Source organism: Polypterus senegalus, chromosome 6 (assembly GCF_016835505.1).
Source record: "Polypterus senegalus isolate Bchr_013 chromosome 6, ASM1683550v1, whole genome shotgun sequence".
NCBI lineage: Eukaryota > Metazoa > Chordata > Cladistia > Polypteriformes > Polypteridae > Polypterus > Polypterus senegalus.
Genome location: NC_053159.1, coordinates 36,084,638 through 36,099,335, shown reverse-complemented (window position 1 = coordinate 36,099,335; position 14,698 = coordinate 36,084,638). Strand labels below are relative to the sequence as shown.

General features: G+C 41.3%; 1 protein-coding gene across 4 annotated transcripts in view; it reads left to right on the top strand.

Annotated features, from left to right (window-relative positions):
- ccdc30 (coiled-coil domain containing 30) overlaps positions 1 to 14,698 on the top strand; it is a 95,494-nt gene that overhangs the window by 61,495 nt on the left and 19,301 nt on the right. For all 4 annotated transcript variants that reach the window (XM_039755816.1, XM_039755817.1, XM_039755818.1 and 1 more), the window contains 5 exons: positions 1,121 to 1,304; positions 1,531 to 1,653; positions 1,736 to 1,906; positions 3,931 to 4,140; positions 13,803 to 13,960. In XM_039755816.1, coding sequence (XP_039611750.1) covers positions 1,121 to 1,304; positions 1,531 to 1,653; positions 1,736 to 1,906; positions 3,931 to 4,140; positions 13,803 to 13,960 — 846 coding nt within the window. The remainder of the gene's footprint in view (positions 1 to 1,120; positions 1,305 to 1,530; positions 1,654 to 1,735; positions 1,907 to 3,930; positions 4,141 to 13,802; positions 13,961 to 14,698) is intronic.

The following is a 14,698-nucleotide window of genomic DNA, read 5'->3' as shown; positions in this document are numbered from 1 at the left end:
TGCTGCATGCTGTGGCTGCCAGTTTGCCAAGAATGTGTGGTAGGCTTACTGCCAGGCTGTTTCAGTGCATTACAATCTAGTTTCTACCTCTGAGGACAAATGGGACTGGACTGCCAATACTGATGCTCTGTGTAAAAAAGAAGAAGGACGTCTCACGCCTGGACAAACTTGTTAAGAAGGCAGAGTCTATTGTAGGAGTAAAGTTGGACGGTTTAACATCTGTAGCAGAGCGACGGGCACTAAGCAAACTCCTGTCAATCATGAAGAATCCACTGCATCCACTGAACAGGATCATTTCCAGGCCGAGGAGCAGCTTTAGTGACAGACTTTTGTCACCGTCCTGCTCCGCTGACAGACTGAGGAGATCGTTCCTCCCCCACACTATGCGACTCTTCAATTCCATCCGGGGGAGTAAATGCTAACATTATTTAAAGTTATTGTCTGTTTTTACATGCATTTTTATTACTCTTTAATTTAATATTGTTTTTTGTATCAGTATACTGCTGCAGGATTATGTGAATTTCCCCTTGGGATTAATAAAGTATCTATCTATCTATTATTGTTAAGTGACAGTCCTCCCTGGCGAACATTGTCAGTACCACGACTAGCTGGAGACCGATCAGCTGAAGCTGTAACCTCACATTCGTTTTCGATCACTTGTATCAAAAACTGAGTCTGACAAGTCATAGTCCAGTTCAGAGATAATAGGTTTAAACATCATCCACGGAGTATTTTGCTTTACGCATTCACTTTGATCTCTCGCCAGATGTCAATGCCATTTTTGCCGTTGTGTGCACCTTACTACTCATGAGAGTGCAGGGGATCTCGGTCAGACCAATGAACCTAACTTTCCTTCTAGCAACGAGAGTCCAACTCAAATATAATGGTTGGTTTTGCCAGATTTGACAGTTGATAACCATCGTCAACTCCTCCTTTTGACAAAAGTCGACTTCAGCCCTGAAAGAGTTCATTTATGGCCTCTTCACTTTCATCCACACTCATCTTATGCAAGTCTGCTTTTCACGTTCTCTTTCTTTAAGATCTGCAGCAGTTCAGCCATTATTTACAGACAGGTACCGCAGTTCGAAGTAACATTCTACAAGATTCTATTCATTTGCAGGGCTGTGTTAAGTGAGACACAAGCACAACTGGCCGAGCTCCAGAAACGTCTGAGTAAGGATGCTGAGGAGAAGCGGCACCTGGCTACAGAACTGCACATCACCAAACAGCAGCTGGAGTGCAGGAAGGAGGGGAGCCTGCTAGAGTCGGGACTGGACTGTGAAGAGAGTGGCAGCAGCAGTCAGGTACGGATATTGCTGGGGCTGTTGCTTTACTCTCACTAATAATGCATACTGTAGACATGTTGGGAGCTCACTGGGACACTTCAGGATTTCAAAGTGAGTACAATAGACCTGTGCTGAGGTTCGCAGAATTGAAGACTGAAGTGTAGTTTTTGGGATATCACTTCAGCACAAAGGCTTACACACTGGCAGAACAGTCACATGACTAACCGTATGTTTTATCACACAGCTGCTGGCGTTGCGATTGGAAATGGGCTGCCTACAGTCCACTCTGGAGGAAGAGCGGCTTCTGGCCAGTCAGCACCAATTGGCTCTGCAGGCACAGATCAGTGAAGCACAGAGCCGGAGTAAGGTAAGCACACCTCATCTGATTTCTTCCGTTATGGTATGCCACCTCTGAAGCATCTGTAAAATGACATTGTTTATGTTCACAGTCCCAGGACTCCCTGCTGCAGCAAAGGGGAGAAGAGGTCAAGCAGCTCCGGCATGACCTAAACAGGGTGCAAACCCTTTTCACTTCTGCTGAAAGAGAACTGCGTTATGAGCGAGAGAAGAGTCTTGATCTGAAGAAGCACATTGCCCTCCTGGAGCAGGAGAAGACTCGAGTAAGGACAGCTATGGATAAAAATAGTTCTTATGAGAGGCTTTAATGAAGTGACCCCCTCTGGTTACACTTCAGCCAGGTCACCGCAGGCAGCTAAAATGGAATGAAAAATGAGTTAGTGGGTCCTGTCCACTGGGTTGGTGGCTTTTAGATTTGGATGTGTCGACATGAGGGAGAATTCTGCATTTATGACTGGTTGGCACTATGATCAGTGCTGTTGTGCCACAGCTACATTCACATTTACTTATTTGGCTGACACCTTGGCGACTTACAACGTTTATGGTACGATTGGTTACATTTCTTTTTGGCTTTCCAGTTGGAGCACACACTAGTCAAGTGACTTGCTCACGGACAACCAGTGTCAGTAGTGGGATTCAAACCTCATATACTCAGTGTTTGAAGTCCAAAGCCTTAACCACTACACCACACTGCCTGCTAGCTAAAGAGTCCTGGGTTCTAGTCCCAGCCTGGTCACTGTCAGTGTTCAATTTGCCTATTCATTCTTTATCTGAGTTGGCTTTCTAACATTACTCCAGTTTTTTCCCCCCACATTCTAAAGATATGTACAGTAGGTTGACTGGTGACTCAAAAATGGTCTTGTTATGTGAGTGTGCCCAGTGATGGACTGATTCTGCAAAAAGGTGTGAACAAGATAAACATGTCATATTAGTGAATCTCAGTTATAGAACAAGTCTGATGCAGACTGAGTTAATGTTGTTAGCACTGTGCATAGGTCAAGGAAGAAACAGTCAATCCCTACACCAGGCAAGGTGACTACAATTAACCATGTGGACATGCTGATTATGTTTGCAAGGGTTACCAACACCAAGCACCAAATTTGCTCCTACCTTTTTAGATGTTAAAAAGTAAAGAAAACGAGTAGGAATGGCAAGATTATAACATAATGCCAGTCAGTCAGTCATTCTCCAACCTACTATATCCTAACACAGGGTCATGGGAGTCTGCTGGAGCCAATCCCAGCCAGCACAGAGTGCAAGGCAGGAACAAACCCCGGGCAGGGTGCCAGCCCACCACAGGGCACACACTAGGCACAATTTAGGATTGCCAATGCACCTAACCTGCATGTCTTTGGACTGTGGAAGGAAAACGGAGCACCGGAGGAAGCCCACGCAGACAAGACACGGGGAGAACATGCAAACTCCACATAGGGAGGACCCGGAAAGTGAACTCGGGTCTCCTTACTGTGAGGGAGCAGTGCTGCCCACTGCGCCACCCATAACATAATGCGCTGGTGGTTATTAAACAGGTAATTGGTGTACCACTAACCATTATTTACAATAATAAAATATAAAACCATTATCCCAATATTTACTATCAGAAACACAAAACACTAGTAAGGACCATGTGTCTGTCACCTTGTGAATTCTGCCAGCAGCTGAACAGCTAGTTTTTTAATATTGCAAATGTTTGACTTGGCACTTTGAGATTGAACCAATAATTGATATTGTCAGTTTATCGGTATCTAAGTGGGTACTTTAGTACAGGTTCTGTCCCACTGCCTACAGCAGCGTTTCTCAACCTTTAAGTATTTGTGTCCCGTGTTTTCATATCAGTTTTAATCGCGTCCCCCCTAAGGTTTTTTTGAAAGGAGCCCACTAATACCAATTTGTTTTTTTTAATTAATGATAGATAGATAGATGCGTATTTTATTATACCTACTTAACTTTTATCGACATTTATCTAACTCTATATTTATTTTTCTAGTATCAGAATGTACTTTAAATTCATTTGTTTTGGTTTCAATAGATGTATTTTTTTCATATTTTCGATTCTTGTTTTCTTTTTTTTCACATCTTCGTGCCCCCCTTTTTGCTACTTCACACCCCCCTAGGGGGGCCCACCTCACAGCTTGAGAACCACTGCTTATCACTAACCAGTGATAGATCCCTCCGTTTGTGTCAATGCACCCCTTACCGGTGGGCCTTCCTTGACACACACAGCAATGCCTCCTTCCAGCAGAGGTGTGTGTGTGCTCTCAACTTCTGTTTTTTTCATCATGGACAGATGACTGCTGAATTAAAGAAGCTGCAGACGCGCCTGGTAGAACAAGAGCAGGCAAATGTATCCCTGAATGCAGATCTGGAGCGAAGACATCAGAAAGTTATGGAGCTAGAGTTAACAGCTGTAAGGAGGAGTGAGAGCAACCAGACACAGCAGAGCCTCCAGGAAGAACTGATATCTGAGAGGAAGAGACTTGCTGTCACAGAGAAAAAGGTACTTGTCGACTCATTTGTTATTAATAATAATAATACATTTTAGTTAAAAGCACCTTTCAACCCAAGGACACTGTACAACAATATACATAACATCAAGACAGTCTAATACAAACAAAATTAACTAGAACAACAAAAAGCAATAATAGAAAGATAGGCTTTAAGTTTAGATTTAAAAAGAGAAAGTGAGGTACATATATGGAGCTCCAAAGGAAGGACATTCCATAACTCTGGCCCAGATACACTAAAAGCCCTTTCAGCCATAGTGCACAATCTATGCAGTGGAAAGGTTAATGGCACGGGGTCAGAAGAACAAAGTGAACATGATGGAGTAAACACATAATAAAGAAGACCAGTAAGGTGGGGCCAGACTATGAAGAGCCCTAAGCACTAAAAGGTGAAGTGTATTTTGAATGAGGAAAGGGACAGGTGGCCAATGTAATATCTTGACTTGAGCACAGCGTTTGATACAGCTAACCATGACATTTTACTGTCCTGACTTTCAGCTATTGGTATCTCTGGTGCTGCTCTTTCTTGGTTCACATCATACCTCAGTGATCGCCAGTATTACGTCTTCATTAGGGAATCCAAATCTGCCACTACTTCATTCACACAAGGTATCCCTCAAGGGTCAGTTCTCGGTCCAATCCTCTTCAACATCTATACGCTCCCATTAGGTGAGATTATTTGTTGGTATGGTCTGAGCTTCCACTGCTATGCCGATGACACATAACTTTATGTAAGTGTTGATGCAACTGCAACATCTTCACCTGTTGTGCTGAATGACTGCATTCGGGAAATCAATCATTGGATGACAGATCATTTTTTACAACTCAATCCTGATAAAACAGAAATCTTATTAGTTGGCACCAAATCTGCCCTCTCTACCCTTCGTGGGCTAAAAATTGACACTGATGGGATCCTGGTTCAACCCTCAGCATCAGTCCGTAATTTGGGTGTCATCTTTGATGAGCTTCTTACTTTTCAATCACACATTAGCTCAATAGTACAGATAGCCTTTTTTCATCTTCGCGACATTGCTCATCTGCATTCTTTCCTCATTGTGAAAGATACTGAAACACTCACACACACTTTCATCACTTCCCATCTGGACTTTTGCAATGCTTTGTTTTATGGCCTCCCGACTAAATATATCAATAGATTACAATATGTTCAGAATTCTGCTGCTCATTTACTTACACACACTAAAAAATCTGCTCACATCACTTTTGTCCTCTATGATTTACATTGGTTACCAGTTTCTTCAAGAATCAAATATAAAATTATCCTTCTCACCTTTAAAGCCCTTTATGGGTTAGCTCTTCATTATCTGTCGGAGCTGCTGCTTCCTTACACTCCTGGCCGCGCATTACAATCATCGGACGCTACGTTACTCACTGCACCTAAATACAGGTTAATAACTATGGGTGGCAGAGCTTTCAGAGTGATAGCCCCTAAAACTTGGAATTCTCTCCCTCTCAGCCTTCGCATGGAAAAGTCTATCATTAATTTCAGACATCTGTTAAAAACAAATCTCTTCAATGAGTATTAGTTTTCTTCATGTATGTCATTTCTACTGTCTTGTATTGAACTGTAAAGTGTCCTTGAGTGTATGAAAGGCGCTACATAAATAAAACATTATTATTATTATTATAAGTATAGGAGTAATGTGCCTCTAAGGTCTAAAATGTGTAACCACCCTTGCCACTGAAGTTTGTACATATTGTGGCTTGTTTAGGCTCAGCGAAGGGATACCAAACAACGCTGCATTACAACAGTCAAGTAGCAAGGTGGCAAAAGCATGAATAAGTATCAGACCGCAATGGACGCAGACTTGAAATTTGCATAAGGTGGTAGAAGGCACCCTTGGTAATATTATTGATATGTGGAGCAAAGGAGAGTGTGGAATCAGGGAATAATACAACGGTTTTGTACCTGTGCAGACAAAGATGTTATGAAGCCTGGGATTTTAACTGAAATATTACCTATTTTTACTTGAAATGCCTGAAGATGCAGTAATTAAAGCCTAGTTTTATCACTATTCAGTCTGAGAAAGTTTTCAGATAACCCGTGTTTAATGTCAACCAAACAGGCAACCAGTGCAGGAGAAGGTAATGTTTGCATAATCCCTGTTTGTAAATAAATTAGGACATTGGAACACTCTAGACGAGAACAGGCCATTCAGCCCAACAAAGCTCGCCAGTCCTATCCACTTGTTTCCTCCAAGAAAACATCAAGTGAAGTTTTGAAAGTCCCTAACGTCTTACTGTCTACCACACTACTTGGCAGCTTATTCCAAGTGTCTATCGTTCTTTGTGTAAAGAAAAACTTCCTAATGTTTGTGTGAAATTTACCCTTAACAAGTTTCCAACTGTGTCCCCGTGTTCTTGATGAACTCATTTTAAAATACAAGTCTCGATCCACTGTACTAATTCCCTTCATAATTTTAAACACTTCAATCATGTCACTTCTTAATCTTCTTTTGCTTAAACTGTAAAGGCTCAGCTCTTTTAATCTTTCCTCATAATTCAACCCCTGTAGCCCTGGAATCAGCCTAGTCGCTTTTCTCTGGACCTTTTCTAGTGCTGCTATGTCCTTTTTGTAGCCTGGAGACCAAAACTGCACACAGTACTCAAGATGAGGCCTCACCAGTGCATTATAAAGGTTGAGCAGAACCTCCTGTGACTTGTACTCCACACATCGTGCTATATAACCTCACATTCTGTTTGCCTTCTTAATGGCTTCTGAACACTGTTGGGAAGTTGATAGCTTAGAGTCCACTACGACTGCTAAATCCTTCTCATAAGGTGTACTCTCAATTTTCCGACCGCCCATTGTGTATTCAAATCTAATATTTTTACTTCCTATGTGTAATACTTTACATTTACTGACATTAAATTTCATTTGCCACAAATCTGCCCAATTCTGTATGCTATCCAAGTCCTTCTGTAATGATATAACGGATTCCAAATTATCTGCTAATCCACCTATCTTGGTATCATCTGCAAACTTAACCAGCTTGTTACTTTTATTCCTATCTAAATCATTTATATATTAAAAATAGCAGTGGCCCTAGCACTGACCCCTGTGGAACACCACTCTTAACATCGGCCAGTTCTGATGAGGTTCCTCGCACCATCACCCTCTGCTTCCTGTGTCTGAGCCAATTCTGCACCCATCTAAAAACATCACCCTGAACTCCCACTTCTTTTAACTTGATGCCCAACCTCTCATGTGGCACCTTATCAAATGCTTTGGAAATCTGTGTATCATCAGCATAACAATGAAACCACAAACCATGCCATCTAATAATGTCACTGAGAGGAGGCATATAAATGATAAAGAGCAGAGGGCCAAGAACTGGTCCCCGAGGGACACCCTGGAACAAATAAGATGGGTCAGACCTAAATTTACCAACGACAACAAACTGCTATTTGTCCTTAAGGTACAATTTAAACCACACAAGATCACTTCCAGCAATATTTAACTTATTCTGGTCTAAATAAAAGAATGGCATGATGTACTGCATCAAAAGCAGCAGTGAGGTCTTAAAAGGCCATGATCTGCTGCGATTATGAGAGCATTAGTAACCGTGAAAAGTGCTGTCTCTGTACTGTGATTGACACTAAAACCAGACTGTAAATCTTTAAACAGGTCATTAGAGGAAAGACGGTCTTTCAGACGGCCCACAACAGCACATTCTAGGATTGTATTAAGAAAGGGAAGATTTGAAATAGGTCGATAGTTTTGAAAATCCTGTCCAGGTTTTTTTGAGGACAGGTGTAACAATAGCTGTCTTTAAGCTGGAAGGGACCAAGCCAGTATAATGAGATGTATTGATAATCCTGGTGATAAAAGTAAGAAGAAAAGGCAAAGCAGCCTTAACCAAAGAAGAAGACATGGGGTCTAGAATACAGGTAGTTGGCCTGCAGCTTATGGACTCCAGGATCATCTAACAGTGGGAAACTAGATAAATGGCTTCCAGTTAAAATAGGAGAAGGACACAGTGGTGACTGAACAAATGGACCTTACACTTACAAGAGCAGTGGCACTGATATTTTTTGTATTCCTAAAGGTGAGATTATGAGATGATTGTTGGCCATCCAACTGACCAAGGATAAGCTGATCAAACAAAACACCCTAGTGGTCAATTGTGAGTAGGAAAGTTGACATAAACTGAATAAAATGAAAGCACTGAAGTACATTAACAAAATCAGCCATGTAAGGAATTTATAGAATCCACATGTAAGTTAAAATCACCAAGCAATAGCACAGCAGGATACAAAGAACACAGAGAAGTGAGCAACTCAGAGAGTTTTGTCAAGAAGACAGATGATTGTTTTGGAGGACGATAGACAATATCAGCAGAGGCCTTGCACCAGACAGCAGTAATGCCAGATACTCAAATGATGTACCATCATGAATTGAAACTGGCTTGATTCTAAACTTAGAATATATAGCTGCAACACCACCCCCATGACTAGTAATATGTGGCTTTTCCAGATAACAATAATAGGGGAATAAAAGCCATATTTAATACAAAATAGTCATTAGGTTTTTTCCAAGTTTCTGTCAAGCACAAAAAAATTCAATGTTATGACCCACAATAAAGTCTGCAATGAAAGCTGGTTGGCTATTAAGAGAGCAGACGTTGAATAAGCAATTTTAGCATTTTGCATATAACTAGAGGATTCTGGCATTTGACACATTCATGATAACGACCGCAAGAAGCTGTCAAAATTTATAGCAGGAGACAGTCCATAGTGATAGCAGAACAGCAGTGTAAATAAAATGGCGTCCAGATCAAGTCACTGTTATTTACACAAGCCATAATAGTCAAACTTCAGATGCCAGCTTCTGTGACAGTACCTAGGCTGACACAGAATTCCTAAATGTCATAACAGGAGGAGCAATGTCAGGGTTCAGCATTCAGTATGCTCTGAAAAAGAGTATCTTATATCCATAAACCAAGAGGAAATCCACAGGATTCAAGAAGCAAAACAAGCAGGCAGGCAGGCAGGCAGGCAGCAGATCATATGGGCAATAATTGCCCAGAGTAGTTCAATTTTTTAATCCATGTGGGATAAGTGGCAACCAAAATGAGTACTTGATTAGCTGGGATGATTGGGAAGACTGGGAAGAAACATGCTTGACTAGTGTGTGACCCTCCATGGGTATTGTAGACTGTGCATTTCACTGGCATGTTGGTAGCTGTCTTGTTGTTGCACTCTCTTTTTGTTTGTAACCTATATTTTATTGAATCAAAAAATGTAACAACACATGAAAAAAACTATAAACCCTGTATGCTACCCAGTATCACTGCCCTTCCTTCAAAGAGAACCTACTGGGTGTAGAGGAGAAAAAGGGAGTAGTTTAGCAAGAAAAGCATTAAGCGTGCTGCTAAACAAAACTAAATATGTTGTAACAGTAATTAATGTCAGTGGGCTCCAAATATTAGGGTTGTCATTGAAGAGCCTGGAGGGAATAAAAAATTGAGACAGGCTTTTTTGGTGCAGAAACAGAGGATGTCAGGGAACAGGGTCCGATAAAAACATGGCTGAGCATTGAGGGAAGGGCTAGAATGGTTGTAACGAGAATAGATAGACTAGATCACCATAAGGCACAAAGCTGCAAACAGATAGCCAATATGTTTGACTCCCTGGTACTGCCAGCGAGGACAATTACACAGCTTGGCGTCATTTGAGAGAGTAACTTTTGCGAAAGATGACACCGTGGGTATGTCATTTCATATTGGGGCAAGTAATTTCTCGACATGATGTCATAAATCAGTAGTATAAGATGCACTGACCCTAAAGACAGACACAAACCTCACCAATCCTACCCACCTAGTTTCTCCAAAATTTTTATCAAGTTGTGTTTTGAAGGTCCTGCTGTCTGCCACACTAATTTCATGTGTGTGAAGAAAACGTTTCTGTAAGATTTATATTTAAGTTTCCAGCTGTGTTCAATCATGTCGCCTATTAATCTCCATTTGATTAAACTGAGAAGGTTCAACTCCTTTAATCTTTCCTTATACCTCATACGTGTCAGTCCCAGAATCTACCTAGTCACCTGGACAGAGGCAGTGGTGCTGTAAGAATTATGTTTTTGGACTTCTCTAGCGCCTTCAACACCATCCAACCTCTGCTCCTTAGGGATAAGCTGACTGAGATGGGAGTAGACTCACACCTGGTGGCATGGATCGTGGACTATCTTACAGACAGACCTCAATATGTGCGTCTTGGGAACTGCAGGTCTGACATTGTGTTCAGCAATACAGGGGCACCGCAGGGGACTGTACTTTCTCCGGCCCTGTTCAATCTATATACATCAGACTTCCAATATGACTCGGAGTCCTGCCATGTGCAAAAGTTCGCTGATGACACTGCTATTGTGGGCTGCATCAGGAGTGGGCAGGAGGAGGAGTACAGAAGCTAATCAAAGACTTTGTTAAATGGTGCGACTCAAACCACTTACACCTGAACACCAGCAAGACCAAGGAGCTGGTGGTGGATTTTAGGAGGCCCAGTCCCCTCATGGACCCTGTGATCATCAGAGTTGACTGTGTGCAGAGGGTGCAGACCTTTAAATATCTGGGAGTGCAGCTGGATGACAAATTGGACTGGACTGCCAATACTGATGATCTATGTAAGAAAGGTCAGAGCAGACTATACTTTCTGAGAAGGTTGGCATCCTTCAACATCTGCAGTAAGATGCTGCAGATGTTCTACCAGACGGTTGTGGCGAGTGCCCTCTTCAACGCGGTGGTGTGCTGGGGTGGCAGCCTAAAGATGAAAGACGCCTCACGCCTGGACAAACTTGTTAAGAAGGCAGGCTCTATTGTAGGATTAAAGTTGGACAGTTTAACATCTGTGGCAGAGAGACGGGCATTAAGCAAACTCCTGTCAATCATGAAGAATCCACTGCATCCACTGAACAGGGTCATCTCCAGGCAGAGGAGTAGCTTCAGTGACAGACTTTTGTCACTGTCCTGTTCCACTGACAGACTGAGGAGATCGTTCCTCCCCCACACTATGCGACTCTTCAATTCCACCCGGGGGAGTAAATGCGAACATTAATTTTATTTTAATTCTTTTCATTTTTATTACTATTTAATTTAATATTGTTTCTTTATATCAGTATACTGCTGCTGGATTATGTGAATTTCCCCTTGGGATTAATAAAGTATCTATCTATCTATCTATCTATCTAGTCGCTCTTCTCTTTAGTTGCTCTTCTCTGGCCTTTCTCTTTCACTGCTCTCTTTTTTTATAGCCTGAGACCAAAACTACATACAGTACTGCAGGATTTAGATTTATAAAACTTAATGTACGATCAAAATGAGGCTTGAAGTAGTGCACAAGCAGCTTTCCATGCAGTCATCAAGATTTATAAAAGAAGACTTGGCGGGAGAACGTGTGTATATTTATGGCAACTCTGACTCATCCTTGTATAACAGTACGGCAAAGTGGGAAATGACAACATCCTTGATCAAGTAAAGAGATGCACCCAAGCCAGCTAAACAATGACTTGCATAACCCAGTAATTCATATATCACTGAGCTGTTATTACAACGTGCATTAACGTCAAAACTGTATTACATCTTCAAAGTGAGGAATATGATATACAGACAATATTTTAGTTCCCTTTTAAGTGGGCCAGTTTTGCACTGAAAAACTTTTTTGAGTTTTTTATTCAGTTTATATCAGCTTCCTGTTATCACTTCTCAGGGAACTGGCCGACAGGTCAGGAATATCTTGGCCAAATTTTACTGCATCATGCATGCTGTGCTGGGAGCCATTAACCCCCAGTCAAGAGTGCTACATCCAGTTTTTGTATGGAGCGAGTGTGCATACATATAACATGTTTTTGCCAACTTAAAAAGGCAATTTGCAGCAGTGTCCCGTTCCCCTAAGGTTAGCTAGCATTTCCATGTTTTTTGCTGTTTGCGTATTTTCGTGCACAAATTCATGCAAAGTTTTATAAATGAGACCCCAGATCCGGTCTTACAGTATGTTATATGGCTGAAGTATAACTTCCCTTGACTTGTACTCTACACATCATGCTATATAACCTAACATTCTGCCAGCCTTAGTAATGGATTCTGTACCCAATCTGGGCTTTGACAGTGATGAGTTCAGTGTGACTCCTAAGTCCTTCTCATAATGGTTACTTTCAAGTGCCAGACTACCCACTGTGGATTCAAATCTAACATTTTTTCTTCATACAAGCATTTTATTTTATTGCCTTTTATCCATCCATCCATCCATTTTCTAACCCGCTGAATCCAAACACAGGGTCATTGTGACCCTTTTATTTAAATTAAATTTCATCCAGCATACATCTGCCTAAGCTTGTATTCTGTCCAAGACCCTCAATGATAATTAAATGGGTTGTTGATTACCTGCCATTCCACCTAGTTTTGTATTTTCAATAGACTTAACTAGCTTGTTATGTATATTCCATGTATATTAAAAGTAGTAGCAGCCGCCACCTTAACCTCCTAAAGCACTCGAGGGTAAATTTTATCTGGTCTTGTTGATGTGTTTGATTTCAGCCTATTCAATCTAAACATTATTTCTTCCTCTTCAATTTCCAAATCACTAAGCACCTCCATAGTAGTCCTTATTACTGCTGAGAGGTTATCAACTTCTTGACATGTGAAAACTTCAGAAAAATGCAAGTTTAGAGCATTCACTATTTCACTGGCTGATTTATTTTAATTCACTTAGCATTCCTAATATATTTCACCTCCTTTTTGACTGTTCTTTTACTACTAAAATAAACTAAAAGGGATTCTTTTAAGTATCTTGCACATTTTCAGCCATATTTCTCTTTTACTGCCTTTTAGCTTTCCTAATATCCTTTATTCTGGTTGCTGTTACGCTCCCATACTTCCTGTGGTTAGTGCTGGAGTTATTAGGCAGTTATTAACACTTAATAGCAGATCCAACATCAGAGAATACGAGGCACAATGTTTAAAAGTACTAAGTATATGTCCGTTCCACAATATAAGAGCCTGCAGGACATGACTATCAAGGAGGAAACAGGTCAACAGAGATCACTGAGAGCTAGAACAGAAGATCTTTCTTAGGTTCTTAAAAACTGGATACATTTTCAAAAGACTTAAATTTAGCCTGTTTATGGGAAGAGTCATTGCCTGAACATCTGCGTTTAGAGAAATTGTGTGGTTAGAACTCTAATGGGAGTGAACAATTTAGGGTTATGGCTGACAATAGCGAGGGGCTCAAGGGATAAATTAAAATGGATGGGGAAGGAGGACAGCCCTGTCTGGCCTCTCTGCAAATGGGGAAGAGAGGACAACCATGGAAAGGAGGAAATAAAAAGAATTTTTGATCAGATTACTATACAATATGTCAGGCCACAGTCCATTCTATTTATAACCTCCCATAAAAATGACCAGTTCATATGGTCAGCTCATGGTTGTCAGCATTGTGGAAAAGGAGAGGTGCTGACCTGGAGAAAGCTGGAACTGCTTCAATAATTTGTAATAGTCTGCGCACAAGAGCAGAGCCCACACAAGAGTAAATAAAACAGACGGTCAGAAAAAGATTAATTTGCAAGTCAGCCTCTGAGGTTGGCATAACGGGCCTTGGCCATCATTTCTGCATATTAATTTATTATATGCTTTAACGCTTTCAGGTCCAGGAGTTGCAGCAGCAACTCAAAGGTGTCCAACATCAGCTACGTTTGGCTGAAACCCGCACCCTAGAGTTGGAGCGGATGGAAGCAGAGAGCCGGACTGCTGCAGATAGCCTGGCATCATACAGGAGTCGGCTGCAGGATGAGCAGCTCCAGAGGTATAGAAGTTGTCTTAAAAAGATCAATTCAGATAGGAGGAACCAAATGATGGGTGACTGTTTCCTTGAGTTGGAGGGTCTTTTTTAAAGTGGAGCTGAGCAGATTTGCTACCAGTTACTACTACCTTGATGTGTAACTTTTCAGTTGCTGGGACTTTATCTTGTAAAGGATTACACTTGTAGAAGTTGTTCCACTTTTTTCAGAAGATTCACCACAAAGCTTCAGCGGGATCACTTACACTCTGGTTTAGACCGAGTATTTTTATCGTGAAAGGCCACCAGAATATTTGGCTAGCTGGTGAATAGGAGAGTTCAAACTACAGCAGAAGACTGTTTAGAATAACGAGTTCAATGCATGTCTTGTACCAGACAGATTTGGTCAGTTATTTTTATATGACCTAATTGAAGATTCAGTTGCAGTGATCTAACTGACAGCTGATGACCCCAGAGAAGGACAAATAGCTTCAAACTTAAAGGGTAATTTAAGAGAGGACCAGTATAATTGGTAGGATCAGATTAATCGCTATTCACACACAGGCATCATCATCATCATTAAGGACAGCAGTGAAAAATTCAATTTCCATCGCACGTCATAATCTCTAGGGTGGCCTTAGCTGTTTGGAGCACTTGTGGTACACGATGTACCAGGAAGAAAGACAGGTATATTGCTGCCTACAGAGTCTTTGTCTTATCAAATGTCAAGTGGAAGAATGAAGACATCATTTCAAGTAATTGTTT